Source organism: Moschus berezovskii, chromosome 6 (genome assembly GCF_049115385.1).
Source record: "Moschus berezovskii isolate FMDL1 chromosome 6, NW_MosBer_1.0, whole genome shotgun sequence".
Classification (NCBI taxonomy): domain Eukaryota; kingdom Metazoa; phylum Chordata; class Mammalia; order Artiodactyla; family Moschidae; genus Moschus; species Moschus berezovskii.
Window position 1 is genome coordinate 13,949,913 of NC_142465.1, and position 17,034 is coordinate 13,966,946.

Sequence of the window (17,034 nt, forward strand, 5' to 3'; positions counted from 1 at the left end):
TAGTAGTTTAATAAATTTTTCTAAACCTCTAAGAGTAGATTTTAGATATGAAAACAAAGGTATCTGGAGGATAGGACGTTCTTTCTAACACTCAGGTAATTTTTTCACATGTTCAGCTTTAAAGCTGATCCTAAATTTTAGGGGATCATCTCTCATAAAGAGAAATATATATATTCTTATATATCATAAAAATGTATAATAGCAATTGTGAAAATGTGTGTTGAGTCAATTTAACTTTTATATCAGCTATGCATTTCTTCACATGGTGATATTTGCACAATAACATATTTATCTGCTTCTCTCTTGTTTTCTGTTATTTATTTACTTATGTTTTGCTTGCCATAGGGAACTATCTCTAGATATCTCTACAAGTGTGTCTGAATATCTGAGCTGTTCATAGTCAAATATGAACAGCATTCTTCACGGAAATTCATTACCTAGAATGGAAGAATATATACATTTCAATGTGATTAAAATAAATATGTTCATTCAACAATTAAACTTATTTTAAAAAATACTAATTATATAGTTTGACAAGGACTAGTTCTTACATTTATAAAATAATTTTATCCTGTGCTATTTTTCATAATTATTGATATTTGGCTAGTTATATGTTAGGGCAACTTTTATTTATCAAAAACAGAAATATCTTGAATATATAAAGAAATATTAAAATTCAACACTTAAAAAGAATCCAATTAGAAAATTGCGAGGGGACTTCCCTGGCAGTTCAGTAGTTAGGACTCCAGGCTTCCACTGCAGGGTGCATGGATTCAATCCCTGGTCAGGGAACTAAGGCCCCACATGTCAGATGGCCAAAAAAATAAAGAAAACTGACAAAGAACATGAACTGCTCTTTCACCAGAGAGGAAATATGACTGGCAAATAAACTCAAGATATGTTTTCAACACTATGTTAAGAAAATGTAAATTGGAGAGGGTGAGGGTGGGATGGTTTGGGAGAATGGCATTGAAACATGTATATTATCATATGTGAAACGAATCGCCAGTTCAGGGTCGATGCATGTTACAGGATGCTCGAGGCTGGTATGCGGGGATGACCCAGAGGGAGGAAAGGGGAGGAGGGAGGCAGGAGGGGGGTTCGGGAGGGGGAACTCATGTACACCCAGGGTGGATTCATGTCAATGTATGGCAAAACCAACCAATATAATATTTAAAATAATTAGCCTCCAATAAAAATAAAAATAACAATAAAAAAAGAATGGCAAAAAATAAAATAAAAAATGACAAATTAGAATGAATGAATAAATGACTTTCCCAAGGAAAAAAAATAAATAAAACCACAGTGATACATCACTATGCATCTACTAGAACAGATAAAATAATTTTTAAAATAGTAATAATACCAAATGCTGAAAAAGGTCCCAAAAGACTGGATCTCTCTCATACATTGCTAGTGGGAATATAAAGGGTATAACTATTGATACAATGGAAAAATAGTTTGGTAATCTATAAAACTGAACATGCACTCATCATAGATCCAAAAATTACAATCTTAGGCAATTATCACAGACAACTGAAAACTTAATGTTCATACAAATATCTTTATATGAATGTTAACAGGCTTATTAGGAATAACAACAAAATAACTGGAAACAACCCAAATGTTTTTATGATGAAACAAATTCTAGTACAGTGGAACACTGCTCAGCAATAAAGACAGAATAAGCTGTTGGTATACATAGCAGCTCTGGATCTCAAGGCCATTGTGCTGTTGTCTTTTGCAACTAATAAAACTACGGAGATGGAGACTGACCCGCATCGAGGAGTCATGGAGTGCAAATATAGGGGGAGAGCAAGAGGACTTCTCTTTATGGTGATGGAAGAGTTTTGTATCTTGTTTCTGGTGACGGTTACAGGAACTGAATTGCATAGAACCATACAAAAATAAAGGAAAGCATGAAAAATGGTGAAAATTGAATAAGACCTACAGTCAAGTTAATAATTGGAGAAGGCAATGGCAAGCCACTCCAGTACTCTTGCCTAGAAAATCCCATGGATGGAGGAGCCTGGTAGGCTGCAGTCTGTGGGGTTGCTAGGGGTCGGACACGACTGAGCGACTTCATTTTCACTTTTCACTTTCACACATTGGAGAAGGAAATGGCAACCCACTCCAGTGTTCTGCCTAGAGAATCCCAGAGATGGGGGAGCCTGGTGGGCTTCCGTCTATGGGGTCACACAGAGTCGGACACGACTGAAGTGACTTAGCAGTAGCAGTAGCAGCAAGTTAATAATATTGTGCCAGCTCTGTTTCTAGGTTTGATATTTAACTACAGTTATATAAGATGTCACCACTGGGGAAAGCTGGGGGAAGGTTACAGGGAACTGAATGTATGATATTTGCAACTTCCTGTGAGTCTACATCATTTTAAGTTCAGAGTGTCATAGAAGTACATTCTGTATAAGATACATACATATAAAAGGCTAAATATATAAGCAGATAAATTGGATCACTGTTATGGTTTCTGTGATCTATGTATGTCAATGATTCTATAATGAACCAGCCATTTTGCTTTTCATAATTAAATGATTTGTGTAATACTTTTTGTAAAGAGAAATTTGAGAAATATTTGAAGCAAATAAGTTTTATATGGAGATCAAGATGAACACAAATTTTTAAATAATTTTAACTACTAAATATTTTTAGTCCCTAAGGATCCACCTAACAACATGACATTTCAGAAGATACCAGATGAAGTTACAAAATTTCAGTTAACATTTCTTCCTCCTTCTCAACCAAATGGAAATATCCAAGTATATCAAGCTTTGGTTTACAGAGAAGATGATCCTACTGCTGTCCAGATTCACAACCTCAGTATTATCCAGAAAACCGACACATCTGTCGTTGCAGTGTTAGAAGGACTAAAAGGTGGACATACATACAACATCAGTGTAAGTATACATAGTTTTTAATTATTCATCTATTTTACAAAGTTGATTGAAAAACTCAGCATTCAAAAATACTGCAGCTTATGTAATACTACATTTTTTCTTATCTCTTTGTGGAATTCCTTAAGACATGCCAAGTGAAAAAGATTTGGGGAAACAGAATTGCTGATTTCCTATTTTAATACAGCAAGTCATAGGAAAATATGTAAATAACAGAAAAGTTTGCACAATTATAGTGGAAATCCAAAAATAAACCATAAAATCCACATTAAAAGTTAAAGAGCAGTGATATATAGATAGTTCTGCCTAAAGAAGACTGTTCCTCTGTGATTATAAATGATAAATGGAAAAGCAAATAGCAAAGGCAAAGGGCAGAAATAACTATTTGTATGATTGAAATTCACATGTATTTCATACAGCTATTACTAAAAGCTAAAGGCATTTTATATCTTAATTCTAAGTTATCCATTTTGGAAAGTAAATATATATGTGAGTTCATATACACACACATAGACATAATACACATACAATTTGTTTCACCCTTTCACTGTTTTTATAGCATGTCTTGGAATTTTCAAAAAGAATTATATAATTCAGAAAATCATCTATTAAGCAACACAGAACCAACCTAGACAGCATATTAAAAAAGCAGAGACATTACTTTGCCAACAAAGGTCTGTCTAGTCAAGGCTATGATTTTTCCAGTGGTCATGTATGGATGTGAGAGTTGGACTGTGAAGAAAGCTGAGAGCCGAAGAATTGATGCCTTTGAACTGTGGTGTTGGAGAAGACTCTTGAGAGTCCCTTGGACTGCAAGGAGATCCAACCAGTCCATCCTAAAGGAAGTCAGCCCTGGGTGTTCATTGGAAGGACTGATGTTGAAGCTGAAACTGCAATCCTTTGGCCACATGATGCGAAGAGCTGATTCACTGGAAAAGACTCTGATGCTGGGGGCGATTGGGGGCAGGAGGAGAGGGGGACGACAGAGGATAAGAAGGTTGAATGGCATCACCAACTCTGGGTTTGGGTGAACTCTGGGTGTTGTTGATGGACAGGGAGGCCTGGTGTGCTGCACTTCATGGGGTCACAAAGAGTAGGACACGACTGAGCGACTGAACTCTACTGAAATTCACCCTAAGCATTCAAGTAGCTCAAGTAACTAAACAGTCAAGTAACTAATCTTTCAACAAACTCTTTATATCAGAAAACCGTCATTAATAATTTGTGTTATTTCCCTCACTGACTAATCTGACATGCTAGGATTCTTATTACACATACCATTAAATGGACCCCCATTCTAAAAGATCTGTTAGAGAGAAGGTGGTAGTTAAGAGAATGAACTGACCTAGATTCAAATTCTGGCCCTGCTAGCTTCTTTCAGGGCAGTTTCTGCATATCTGTGCCTCACTGAAAAATTAGTAATGGGAATAGTAATTTCTATGTAGGATATTAATAGTGATGGTAGCAAACAAGTGTTTTGGCTCTCCCAAATAAAAGAAAAATAGGAAATAAAGTACAACTAATTCATAATCTTTAAATTATGAATGGATCTTCGTTGCAGTGCATGGGCTTCTCATTGCAGTGGCTTCTCTCGTCGCAGAGCATGGGCTCCAGCTTCAGTAGCTGCAGCTTACAGCCTCTAGAGCACAGGCTCAGTGGCTGTGGCACATAGCTTAGTTGCCCCGTGGCATGTAGCATCTTCTCAGACCAGGCATCGAACCTCTGTCCCCTGCACTGGCAGGTGGCCTGTCATTCACTGTACCCCCAGGGGAAGTCCACTAATTCATAATTTAAAGAAGAATCAATCTTTGGATTATTTGCAAGGTGCAATTTTCATTATCCTCAACACCTGAGAATTTACTCGAAATGTGTCACTTTCACATGGGTCCTAACCTAATGAATCAAAATCTATAGATTTTCATTTAACAGGGTTTGTGAGTGACTTCTTTCCTCACTGCAACTTGAGGAGCACTGCCCAAGTTTATTATTCCACTTAAATGTTAGGTTGTGAAGAAACATAAATAATTAAGCACATTGTAGCATCACTTTTCATTTTAAATACTTTCTTTTTGAAGTTTACATACATCAGTAAATATTTCCTTTAGATATTTTTTAAGCTACATTTTATAGGCTTGGTTTATTTACTATACCTGCCACATCATATATGTTATTTTAATTCAATCAAAATACTTCTAAACTGTGCATAGGGTGGAGGGTGGACTACTAATGTATGAAACAAATTTATTAATTCCAATAAAGATGCATTCTGAATTGTGTTTATCGAATATAATGAAATTGGCAAGAGCATAGTCATTATTTTGTTAATACATAGCGAGGTACAGTGAATTAAAGAAGAACCTGTGTCTGCAGCTTCCTAAGCACAAAGTTGATTGGAAGGATTCACATTTGTGTAAATCACCCTCTGCAGATACAAACAGAAATGTTTTATGTGTATATGCTGCATTATGCAGGTTATAGCGTCAGATACTTAGGGGCAGGGGTGAAGCAGGGCAGAGAGGCCAACTTTCAGAGGGATGATTTAATACAGGAAAACTGGGAGGCTGAGGGAATAGAGTTTCATCTCAGAAGGAAAAAAAAGAGAGTCTTGAATATGGATTTAAAGAAAGCTGGAGTTACCTAGCTACAGAGAAAAGGAACAGATGTTAGAGTAGATGAAGAGAGAGTGTAGACATAGTGACTCTTCTGCTCTTTCCTCCTACGGGTTCAAACAGAAGCCACATCTTTCTTAGTCTCTATGACAGGGCTGTTTAGGTCACTGAGCCTTTGTTCTCAGGGCTTAGTACCATAGTATCAGTTGTAAGAACTAGTTTATTGCTAACATTCTTCCTCCATATATTCTATAAATTTGAGTGCAAGAAAATATAATAGACTATATGACTTGTTTTAAAAAATAGAATAATTTTTAAATGACATATAATTGCTTATACATACACCCGTGCAATAATTTGAAAATAATAACAAGATGTTTCTTTTGTTTCAGGTTTATGCGATCAATAGTGCTGGTGCAGGGCCAAAGGTTCAAATGAGAATAACCATGGATATTAAAGGTACATGAGCTGCCTTCCTATGAAATGCTATTGTCTTAAAAGTAATTATAATTTATATTCTGTATTAGAGTTATAGATTTAGTTAAGCTTTTAAATGATGCATATACATATAGTAAGCACACATTAAGTAACAAGTAGTAATATATGCTTATTAAAGCTAGAGTCCCTTGGACTGCAAGGAGATCCAACCAGTCCATTGGATCAATCCTGGGTGTTCATTGGAAGGACTGATGCTAAAGCTGAAACTCCAATACTTTGGCCACCTCATGCGACGAGTTGACTCACTGGAAAAGACTCTGATGCTGGGAAGGATTGGGGGCAGGAGGAGAAGGGGACGACAGAGAATGAGATGGCTGGATGGCATCACCGACTGGATGAACATGAGTCTGAGTGAACTCAGGGAGTTGGTGATGGACAGGAGGCCTGGCGTGCTGTGATTCATGGGGTCGCAAAGAGTCAGACACGACTGAGCAACTGAACTAAAAGCATGAGGCAAATTACCATGTTAATTCCAGAGACTGTCTGCTGTATTTCTTTTCTGCTATATTGAAATTTTGCTGAGTCAAACTTTATAATTGTATTTTATGTTTTTTAAATTTTATTGAAAAGAAAACTCCTTCTTTAAATTACCCATGACTGGATTTTGACTAGTTCTAAGTAGATTCTCTGACTGATCTTTTTTGGAAAGTCAGATTGTTTTAAGTTAATAAAATGGTGTTTACTGAACTACCATATAATCAACTTTATGATTCTGGCTATAAAGTAAATCTATTAATTCATCATTGACAGGGATTTTTTTCATAGAAAATATATAAAAATTTAGAGACTCCCTCCCTCACCAAATTCCACAAAACCCACAGAAGATTATTAAGAGGACTTTAGGGCCACTCAGTCATTTGGGGTGCCTTCTCAAGAATGAAAACGTGCACACAGTTTTGTCACTTCTCTAAAAACCTGTGTAAAACCTGCAGAGAGATTTTTTTTTTTTTTTAATATATTGAGCTTTAGTAGAATTCCACCTGGTCCTCCTCTTTCCAAAATGAAAACCTTCTTCTCTCAGTCCTTGGTGACTACAGTGCAGCACAGTGATTAAAATGCCGTCTTTAGGCTGGTCGAGGGTCAAGTCGCTGAGGTTGAATCCTGGGTTGGCCACTTGCTACCTTGCTTGGCTTTAGACAAGTTTCTTAACACCTCTAAGCCTGTGCAATAGAGATAATACTAGTTCCTATCTCATGCTGTGAGGATTAAGAGAGAATCTGAAAAACCCACAGTGTCAAGAAACTTGCTTTGTTAAGAAATATTCACTGTGATGAAGCTGATAAATTTTATTTTTTCACCATTGGGTAGTTTATATAACTTTAATACTATTTGTTATTCAGTGGCAGACATACTCATATATTCAGTATGTAGCAATAGATGCATTATGTTTATTTAGTAAAACTTCCCATTTCAGATACTTTTGCTCATCCTCCAGTAAAGATGATTAGTTCTGACTTCCCACACCTTACACAGAGCAGACGACTCATGACCAGTTATCTAGAGAAGATGGATGAGTACTGGTAGTAGTGATGGGGTCTAAAAAACTGAATTTTTCTCCAGTAATATGCATAATTTTATTACTGACATGGAGTAACACTGGATTAACAACTGTCTTATCAATTTGGACAGTGCTGTCCAATGGCAGATTCCTGTACCTGGAAACCTTGTCTTGGGGGCTCCCCAGTGGCCTCCCTTGAACCTGGAGGCTGTCCCTGCCACATCCTTTCTTCCTTCCTTCTCCTCATTTACACATGTCAGAACTCTGATCTTGCCACCTACTATTGCTCCCTGCTTCCTGTTATTCACAAGTATTTCCCCCAGTAAACTGCTTGCATATCTAATGTCATCATAGCCCTGACATCTCAGAGGAGTGAGCTAAAGGATCGAGTCAAAAAGATTTGGTTCACGTCTTGATACTTCCCTTTCACAGCCATGTGGCATAAGGCTGTTTTCCTCATTTGTCAAATGGAAATGATACTGCCAGTTTTATGGCGTGGTTAAGAGGCTTTTTAAAAGATTTTATAAATATGAGAGTTGAAGTTTGATTAAGCAACTCACTGATGCTCAAACAGCTAGTGTGTGGAGCTCTAAGATGAAACAAGCAGAACCTCTACAAATATTAGTTTTGAAGATACTTGTATGCATTGATGGTAAAATGTGAATTATCATGACACTTTTAGAAATTATTCTGGAAATATGTGTTAAAATTAAAAGTACATGTACCTTTTGCTCCAGAAATTCTGCACTTGGGAATATATTCTATAGAAATAAAAGATTCAGTGAGTAAGACTTAAGATATAAGGTTGATTAGTGAAGCAAACGTTCAAAGACTGAAGGAAAAATGAATTTCCATCACTTGGTGAATGACTGAATAAATGTGATGCAGTTGTACCATGACAAATAATACAGTTATTAAGAAGAATGAATTAACCCCAGAACTTGGTGACTTGAAAAGATTTACACAGTCATTGTAACAAAAAGCAATATGTGGTGTAATTATAATATCTAGCAGAGCCCCATTAAATTGTATCAGTGAGAAAAATCTATTATGTATGACTTTATGTATTTTTATATGATTATGTGAACATAAAGAAAAATATGAGAGGATATCATCTAGTTGTTTGGTATGGATAATTGTGGGGTTGGAGGGCAGGGCTCCTGGTATGACTAGAACAGAAATTAGTGAATCAGCTAACTGAAGTAAGAGAAAAAAAATACTAAAATATTAGTATGATTTAATACATTTGTGAAAATTATATATATATGTATATATAGTTTGAATTTCTTTAATACGTGAAAAGGAATCAGATGTCTGAAAATCACACCTGGGCTCCATTATTTCAGGCAAGTCTCAAATATATAATTATATCATTAGGAGGTAATAATTGCCAAATATCTGCTATATCCAAACAAAAATATTTCATGTTATTTATGTTTGTCATAATTTTATCTGTAAATTACCTGCATGAAAGGAGAATTTAAAATGATTTTCTCTTTTCTGTAAGAACAAAAAATCAACAGGTAGTGATATTTCTTCTTCACGTTTATAGCTCCAGCACGACCAAAAACCAAACCAACCCCTATTTATGATGCCACAGGAAAACTTCTTGTGACTTCAACAACAATTACAATCAGAATGCCAATATGTTACTACAACGATGATCATGGACCAATCAAAAATGTACAAGTGCTTGTAGCAGAAGCAGGAGGTATCACCACATGCCAGGTTATCTTGTTAAATTGTGGATTGTGGACTGCTGAATGCTAAAGACATTTCAATTCAAAATTAGTAATATAAGATAGACTCTTGATTATTACACATCTTTTGAGCTCAGTAGATTGTCAATATTATCATTAATTTATTCCAAAATAGTTTATAAAAATTAAAAGACATGTGGTTAAAATATTTATTTATTCTATATGCTGGTAGGATTTTGGCAGGATGCAGTCTTGATAGCTTCTTTGAAGGTGGGAAAGAGTTACTCTTGACTGAAGAATGCTTTTTCTCTGAGACGTCATTCTCCACAATAGTGTCTATGGATTCATGTGTGATGGGATGGATAGGGTTACCTACTTATCCAGGTAGAAAGTTGAATCATGCCTGGTGGTTCAGAAAGTGAAAGATGTTGCATCTAGATTTTCCTCATGCAATTATAGAAACACCTTTTATAAATGTGAAAATACATTTGAATATGACTTGTAATAATTCTTCTTTTTTCTGAAAATAGCTCAGCATGATGGAAATGTAACAAAGTGGTATGATGCATATTTTAATAAACCAAGGCCATATTTTACAAATGAAGGTTTTCCTAACCCCCCATGTACAGACGGAAAGGCAAAGTTTAGTGGCAATGAAGAAATTTACATCATAGGTGCTGATAATGCATGTATGATTCCTGGTAATGAAGAAAAAATCTGCAATGGACCTCTGAAACCAAAAAAGCAATATTTGTAAGTAAAGTTTATGCTTACTATGCATCATGATAGCAAACTAGTTCATATTTTTAACCCATCCATCTACTCCTCCTTTCAATTTTTCCAGTAAGTACTGAGTATCCATAATGTATTGTGACCTGATATATGATAAAGATCAGCAAGATATTGTCCTTTCATTCAGTAAAAGTACAGTTCTAGGGAAAGCAGGCAAACTTACAAGTAATTATGGTTTGAAATAAGTAACTAAGGGCAATATGAATATTGTGCAAATTGGAGAACTCAGGTAGGAGAATTTAATTCTTTTCGTAAAGGGCTATGTGACTAATGTGTGATGGTTTGTCTTTCTCATTATTCTGCCATGCTTGCTGATGTATATACAGTTTTAGAAACACTATCCTCATCTTCCAGTTAATTGTGGCTTCACTTTACTTCAGTCATAATAATCATTTTCAGCTCTTCATATTATCAAACATCTAAATGATGTATCAAAATATTTATAATTCACTTTAGTATTTGGTATTGTGTAGATTATAATAGTCTAATATAAAAACAGATGTTGATATTTTAGCTCTATTAAATGCTTTGCTAAATTTGACTTTTTTCCTACTAAGTTGACTATTATATCATGACTATAATTTTTAAAAATTTAATTTCTAAGATATAATTTTTAATACTAAATTTTAAAAATACAGCTTGTTTCACTTTTGCCTACTAGTTAAAGCATTATTAAATTCTTCATAAACATCCTGGCCAACTTAAGATTAGAAAGAGAAGTTAGAGCACTTTTTTTTCCAAATGCCTATCATTTGTTATTAAAAACACTTACTTGGGTTACTAAATTATGCCCTGAGATTAATCATCATACAATAATAGTTACATATATGATATACTATAAAGTTTTATATCCAAGAATTGATTTTGCATAATTTTACCAAAACATTTCATATAAACCACAAAATCATAAGAATTTGAGAACAGCAGAGATTATTAATGTAGGTTGATATTATATTTTAAAATTCTTGAATGTTCCTAGTTTTAAAATAAGGTACGTTTTGGTTGTCACTGTGGTGATAGAATTATCCAGCGATTTTTAAGGTTGATTTTCTTCTGCACCCAGTTTCTATGTTGTATGTCACGGAAGCATATAAAGTGGAAATATAGCTATGCACACTCAGAATTAATAAGCATTATTCTTTGTTTCCATGTGAACACGGTAAGTTTTATATGATCATTCTAAATCTGACTTGCTGGTATTTTCAAAGGTGGTTGAAGTGTTATAGTTATGTTTAAATTGTGCTTGTGCTGACATTAAGTCATTTCATCCAAACAAGTCTATGAGGGAGATGATCTACTTAATCTGATTAACTGCTGACTATTCATGAATCTGGGCAAATTTTTAGTCACACTCTGATGAAGTTAAAAAGGTCTGTGTCCAGGATAATTATTCATCTCACATAAAGATACTGTTTGTTCTGATGGTGGCAGATTTCTAAGTTTATACTTCATAAATTCATGTTCTCTGAACAAAAATGTATTTTTCCACAGCCATTTGTTTAAATTGTACATAGGAAAAAATGTCATATGTAAATTGTTTTTCTTCTTCCACAGATTTAAATTTAGAGCCACAAATGTCATGGGACAATTTACTGACTCTGATTACTCTGATCCTGTTAAGACTTTAAGTAAGACATCTTTGTAGTTTAATTTCATTTATAATCTCAACATGCTAATCATAGCTGTTATGTTCCTTAGTAAATGTATTCTATGACTGAATGTTCTCAAGTATAAAGTCATTTCAAGGTTAATTATCTTGACTAAGGAAAAAGTAGTATTTGGATATAGATTTCAATATGTTATTCAGCCTAGGCTGATGTGTATGGACATTACACTAAGAAAATATTTGGCTTTTTAATATGCAATCTTCTATGTAAAATATTTTTACTTCATATAAATGAAACAGGATTAAGGAAATTTTTCTGATATAATCCTAAAAGAAGCTTATCAGTCTTTTTAAGTTTTCTTTCTGATCAGTGCTTTCATGAGTTTTTCAATTATATCCACCCAGTCAGGCCTGGATGAAACATAAGTACCATTCAGTCAGTTCCAAGTGTACTTCTTCCTTTTCTCTTCCTCCCCTTCCCTCTCCCTCCTCCCCTTCCCTCTCCCTCCTCCCCTTCCCTCTCCCTCCTCCCCTTCCCTCTCCCTCCTCCCCTTCCTACTACTTCTCTTTCTCTCCTCTTCCTCCTCCACCATCAACGTATCTAACGTTATTCTGTGCCAGACATCCTCTGAGGTCCTTAGTATGTATTAACTGATGGATTCTTCACAACGATCCTTTAATTTAGGTCGGTGGTTCTCAACGGAGTGATTTTACTGTCTGGGGATTTGGCAATGTCTGGAGCCATTTTCTGTTGGGTTGTCATAAGTATGGGGGCTGAGCTAGTGGCATCTAGCGGGCAGAGAGGTCAGAGGTGCTGCTGCCTATCCTCCAGGGCATAGGCAGGCCCCTCAGCAAGGAATTATCTAACCCCTAATCAATGTGCTGAGGTTCAGAAACCCTGTTAGGTTGCTAACGTTAGTTCCAGTTTGCAGATGAGGAAGCCGTGGCCCAGATTCAGTAATTAAGTGCCTCTGCCAGCACAAATTTTATAACCATTAAACTGCAAATGCAGGATTTAGATCTGGATTCAAATCTTGACTTACCACTTGAGAAAATAATTTCTATTACCCTCAGTTTCCTTATTTGGAAAATGGTGATATTATCTGCCTTGAAAGATTTATGTAAAACAATATGGGTAAATATATTAACCTTTTATAGTTAATAAAAATGCTGAATGCTTAACAGCTTCTTTTTGATAGGTTATAATGAAAGATTTTAAAATTATACTTCCTTGGGAGCAATTCTCTCCCTAGGAATTCTCTGAGTAATTCACAACTTTGTCTCTGAGCCTGTGTAACTCTGTGTGTTGTTCAGATCCACAGTATATATCATCAATGCAAGAGATTTCAGTGAGAGCTATAGTTGAGAGAAGATAGAAAATGTTCCACCATTTTTAGTTAGAAATTCTCATCTGCTTCTGGACCATTACTTGTATAAAAAGTCAGTTTCTGTGGCCTCCACTTAGTTAAGGAAACTTTGGATCTTGAAGAAATGAAGAAATGTAGTACACCATTTGTAACATTAATGTTTATAAAAGAATAACAGATATCATTGACTATGCCGTCTGCTTCATTCCATAAACATCACTGTTTTTCCATAATGATTCATTTTAAACGTTTGTCAAGCATTTCTGCATCTGGAGGCTGTGTTTATCACACCTGACACTGCCACAGTCAATGTTTTAGTGGCATCAACATAATTTCCTTTAGGGTACAGCATTCAGAAACCACATGTTACACAGCTGAATGCGGACCCCAGTACATTAACTGATGGAGCATAAGGAACACAGTGAAATGGATTAGCTCATATGTCTTATGACACTGTGTAGGTGCAGTGGTAAAGAGACTGCTTTGTGGTATTGTTTGCTGTGTGTTATTCATCCCACAGCTTCTTGGGTTTATAGATTATTGATATGAGGACAGCATATTCAACTGGTTATCTGGCATGCAAAGCTGACACCTCCGGGTTAATAGGAAAGAAAGAAGAGGGCAAGTCGAGCATTAGGAACCACAGTGCACAGGGACGTGACTCCTCAGATACTGCAAAACAGCATCTTTGTGGCCAATGATGGGCCCCATTCAGCACTGGCCACAGGTAGTCTCAAGATGTTTCTCAGCGATGGTCTCTTCTTTTTCTTCCTGTCTCTCACAGCCAAGGCAGTGGCATACAATAATTCTAGAAGGTAGGAGAAATAAGCTTGTAAGTTCTCTGATTCCTCTCCTGGAATCACCACCACCACCCCAGTCACCCAGGTGCTAATGTGGGTAGCAGCAGGAGTGTCAGAGGATGCAAGATGGAGAAGGAAGGGCAGAGAACCAGCTCTTCCCAAGGTTGGAGCAGGAGGGCCTGGGGAGCCAGACTGGACTCAGCAGGTGGAATGCCATTGGGTTGGCAAGGGGTAGTGACACAGAAGGGTCATATGTATCTGCAATCAGTTTTTCAGGGTTCATGTTATTTGTTGGAGAAGGAAATGGCAACCCACTCCAGTGTTCTTGCCTGGGAAATAATGGACAGAAAGTCTGGCAGGCTACAGTCCATGGGGTTACAGAGAGTTGGACGTGACTGAGCATGCATAGACCAGTGACATAACGACAGCCTTTTGGGTTCCTCCTTAGAGTGGCCTTCATTGGGCTCTCTCCTGGCAGATAGCAGCTCAATAATAGGCTTTTGTTCTATAATGCTCACTCTGACTGACCGCATGGAGTTCTGATGCTGCTGCTGCTGCTGCTAAGTCACTTCAGTCGTGTCCGACTCTGTGCGATCCCATAGACGGCAGCCAACCAGGCTCCGCCATCCCTGGGATTCTCCAGGCAAGAACACTGGAGTGGGTTGCCATTTCCTTCTCCAATGTGTGAAAGTGAAAAGTGAAAGTGAAGTCTGCTACCTAGATAGTTATCTGTAGCTAGTAAAACAGTCTCAGGCAGGAGTAGATGGAGTTTAAAGCAGTGCAACCCTCAGTTGTGGTGAAATGAAATGTTCAGATTTGTAAGGTGTCATGCTCCACTGGAGCAGAATACTCTGATCCAGAGCAAAGCAGCTCAGTCATTCTGCTGGTGAATGGATGTAACACCATCAATTTCTGGTCTCACATTATTATTATTTTTACCGAGCTATTGGACATTGTGGTTCTGTGTCTGTCCGGTTCACTCTGATGAGTCAGGCACTAAAGCGTACCCTACAGAAAAGGTGCTGGTCTACAGTTGATATTCATAAAAAGCCATGAAGTCATAGTTTTTGGAAAAAGAACATTGCTGAGGAGGATATAGTAGAAGGACTCAAAAAAGAAAGAAAGTTGACCATTTCTATAGTGGGCAGTGGTCAATGGCAAGAATGATTTCAAGGCGGTGAGAGTCAGGGCCAGCAAATAGTAAATGCATTGGTATAATATCCCTGGGGTCATAAGAGTACAAAGGATGTACTTTGAGTCCTCTCTCTTGAATATGTCACATACAGGGCTAGTGGCTACCAGCATATCTCACAAGCCTGCCCAATACTTAGGTGTATCTCAAACTTTAGCCAAAGACGTCTAGGTGCCATCTAGGTCATCAAACCACCACTGGATGTACAGTGGTATTTTGGTCACCAAAACACCAAATATTTCACTGGTATTTTGCACACCACAGGCAAGGAGCTTCAAGTTGAGTTACCGATCAGGATACAGTCTTCAGGATTTAAATACCTTTTGAAGGCTGTGTTTTGAAGTTAGTATAGGACAGGCACTTACAAGATAGACCATTTTGATAGTGGTTGTGACCGTAGAGATATTATTATTGGGATGTTAAATTAAGGGCAGAGAATCACTGATGAACTAAAAGGCTTAAGATTAGTGAAAAGGCTAGCAGTAGGACAAGCAAGAAGGGGCCAGACAGGGCTTTGCTAAATAAAGAGTGTGTGATTCCTCTTCCACCTGGGGAAGTCTCGATAACCTGTAGGAATAATGCAAAATGACACGTGCCATCATTTTAATCCTGAAGATATACTTACAACTTACTTGCTTTTATTTGCATTCAGGACTGAGCCTTAGAGTTTTTATTAACCAAATTCACAAGAATTAAGAATTTCTTAAGAATTCAAAATTAAGAATTAATTAATTCTTCTTAAATTCATTTTTAAAAACTGCTCCTTAGGTATATAAGTTTATGGAAACTGCTTGCAGGCAATGTTTTGATTACAAGGTTTCATTATAGAGGATTCCTGTGATTTGCACAGCAGACACTCCTTGTACCTCGCAGGGCTTCATTAAAGCTGAACAAGAGGAAACAAAACTCCATAGCAAAGGCACTCTGGGATTGTTGTGTTTTTTTTTTTTGTCATAACACTCCTCATTTAATTACTGTGCTAACAATGAAAAGTTCCAGTATTCTCACTTGGGAAGAAAAATAAGGAGTCACTATATATATTTTTGTGGCAAAAGGAACAGGGGGAAGTTTTATGATGTTCACAGGCAGTAGTAATGGGATAGTGAAGCTCGTAACTCTGCAGCCAGACAAGCATGTTTCAGGCCATTTTGGCATATATGGAATTTGTGACTTTGAATTAGTCACTTAACAAATTAACCTCTGCAGTCTCATTTCCAAATAGAATAATACCTAATTCATAAACTAACCGGGCTTCCCTGGTGGCTCAGACAGTAAAGAATCTGCCTGCAATGCAGTAAACTCAGGTACAGTTTGGGTTGGGAAGATCCCCTGGAGAAGGAAATGGAAACCCACACCAGGACTGTTGCCTGGAGAATCCCATGGACAGAGGAGCCTGGTGGGCTACAGTCCATGGGGTAGCAAAGAGTCAGACACGACTGAGCAACCTACACACTTTCACTTCACACTTTCATAAATTTGACTGGGAGATTAAATCAGATGAATGTACAGATTAATGAATAAGGTTATTAATAAATATGTGAAACATTGTTTACTTATGTGCCAAGCCCTGTGTGAGTGTTTTTCTCTATATCAGTTCAGTGCAGTTCAGTCGCTCAGTTGTGTCCGACTGCTTGCGACTCCATGAATCACAGCACGCCAGGCCTCCCTGTCTGTCACCAACTCCCGGAGTTCACTCAAACTCACCTCCATCGAGTCGGTGATGCCATCTCGCCCTCTCATTCTCTGTCGTCCCCTTCTCCTCCTGCCACCAATCCCTCCCAGCATCAGGGCCTTTTCCAGTGAGTCAACTCTTCGCATGAGGTGGCCAAAGTACTGGAGTTTCAGCTTTAGCATCAGTCCTTCCAATGAACACCCAGGACTGATCTCCTTTAGAATGGACTGGCTGGATCTCCTTGCAGTCCAAGGGACTCTCAAGAGTCTTCTGCAACACCACAGGTCAAAAGCATCAATACTTCAGCAATCAGCTTTCTTCACAGTCCAACTCTCACATCCATACATGACCACGGGAAAAACCATAGCCTTGACTAGATGGACCTTTGTTG

The 17,034-nt window shown here is 37.1% G+C and overlaps 1 protein-coding gene and 1 long non-coding RNA gene across 4 annotated transcripts in view; one reads left to right on the plus strand and one right to left on the minus strand.

Moving 5' to 3' along the window:
* The window catches only part of PTPRQ (protein tyrosine phosphatase receptor type Q), a 258,466-nt gene that overhangs the window by 181,000 nt on the left and 60,432 nt on the right, over positions 1–17,034 (plus strand). For both annotated transcript variants that reach the window (XM_088836825.1, XM_088836826.1), the window contains 5 exons: positions 2,668–2,912; positions 5,911–5,977; positions 9,067–9,225; positions 9,745–9,967; positions 11,561–11,634. In XM_088836825.1, the coding sequence (XP_088692951.1) occupies positions 2,668–2,912; positions 5,911–5,977; positions 9,067–9,225; positions 9,745–9,967; positions 11,561–11,634 (768 nt within the window). The remainder of the gene's footprint in view (positions 1–2,667; positions 2,913–5,910; positions 5,978–9,066; positions 9,226–9,744; positions 9,968–11,560; positions 11,635–17,034) is intronic.
* Positions 12,173–17,034, minus strand: part of LOC129536714 (uncharacterized) — an 89,594-nt gene continuing 84,732 nt past the window's right edge. For both annotated transcript variants that reach the window (XR_008681860.2, XR_008681859.2), the window contains 2 exons: positions 16,676–16,913; positions 12,173–13,787 (listed from right to left, as the gene is read on the minus strand). This is a non-coding gene — a long non-coding RNA (uncharacterized LOC129536714). The remainder of the gene's footprint in view (positions 13,788–16,675; positions 16,914–17,034) is intronic.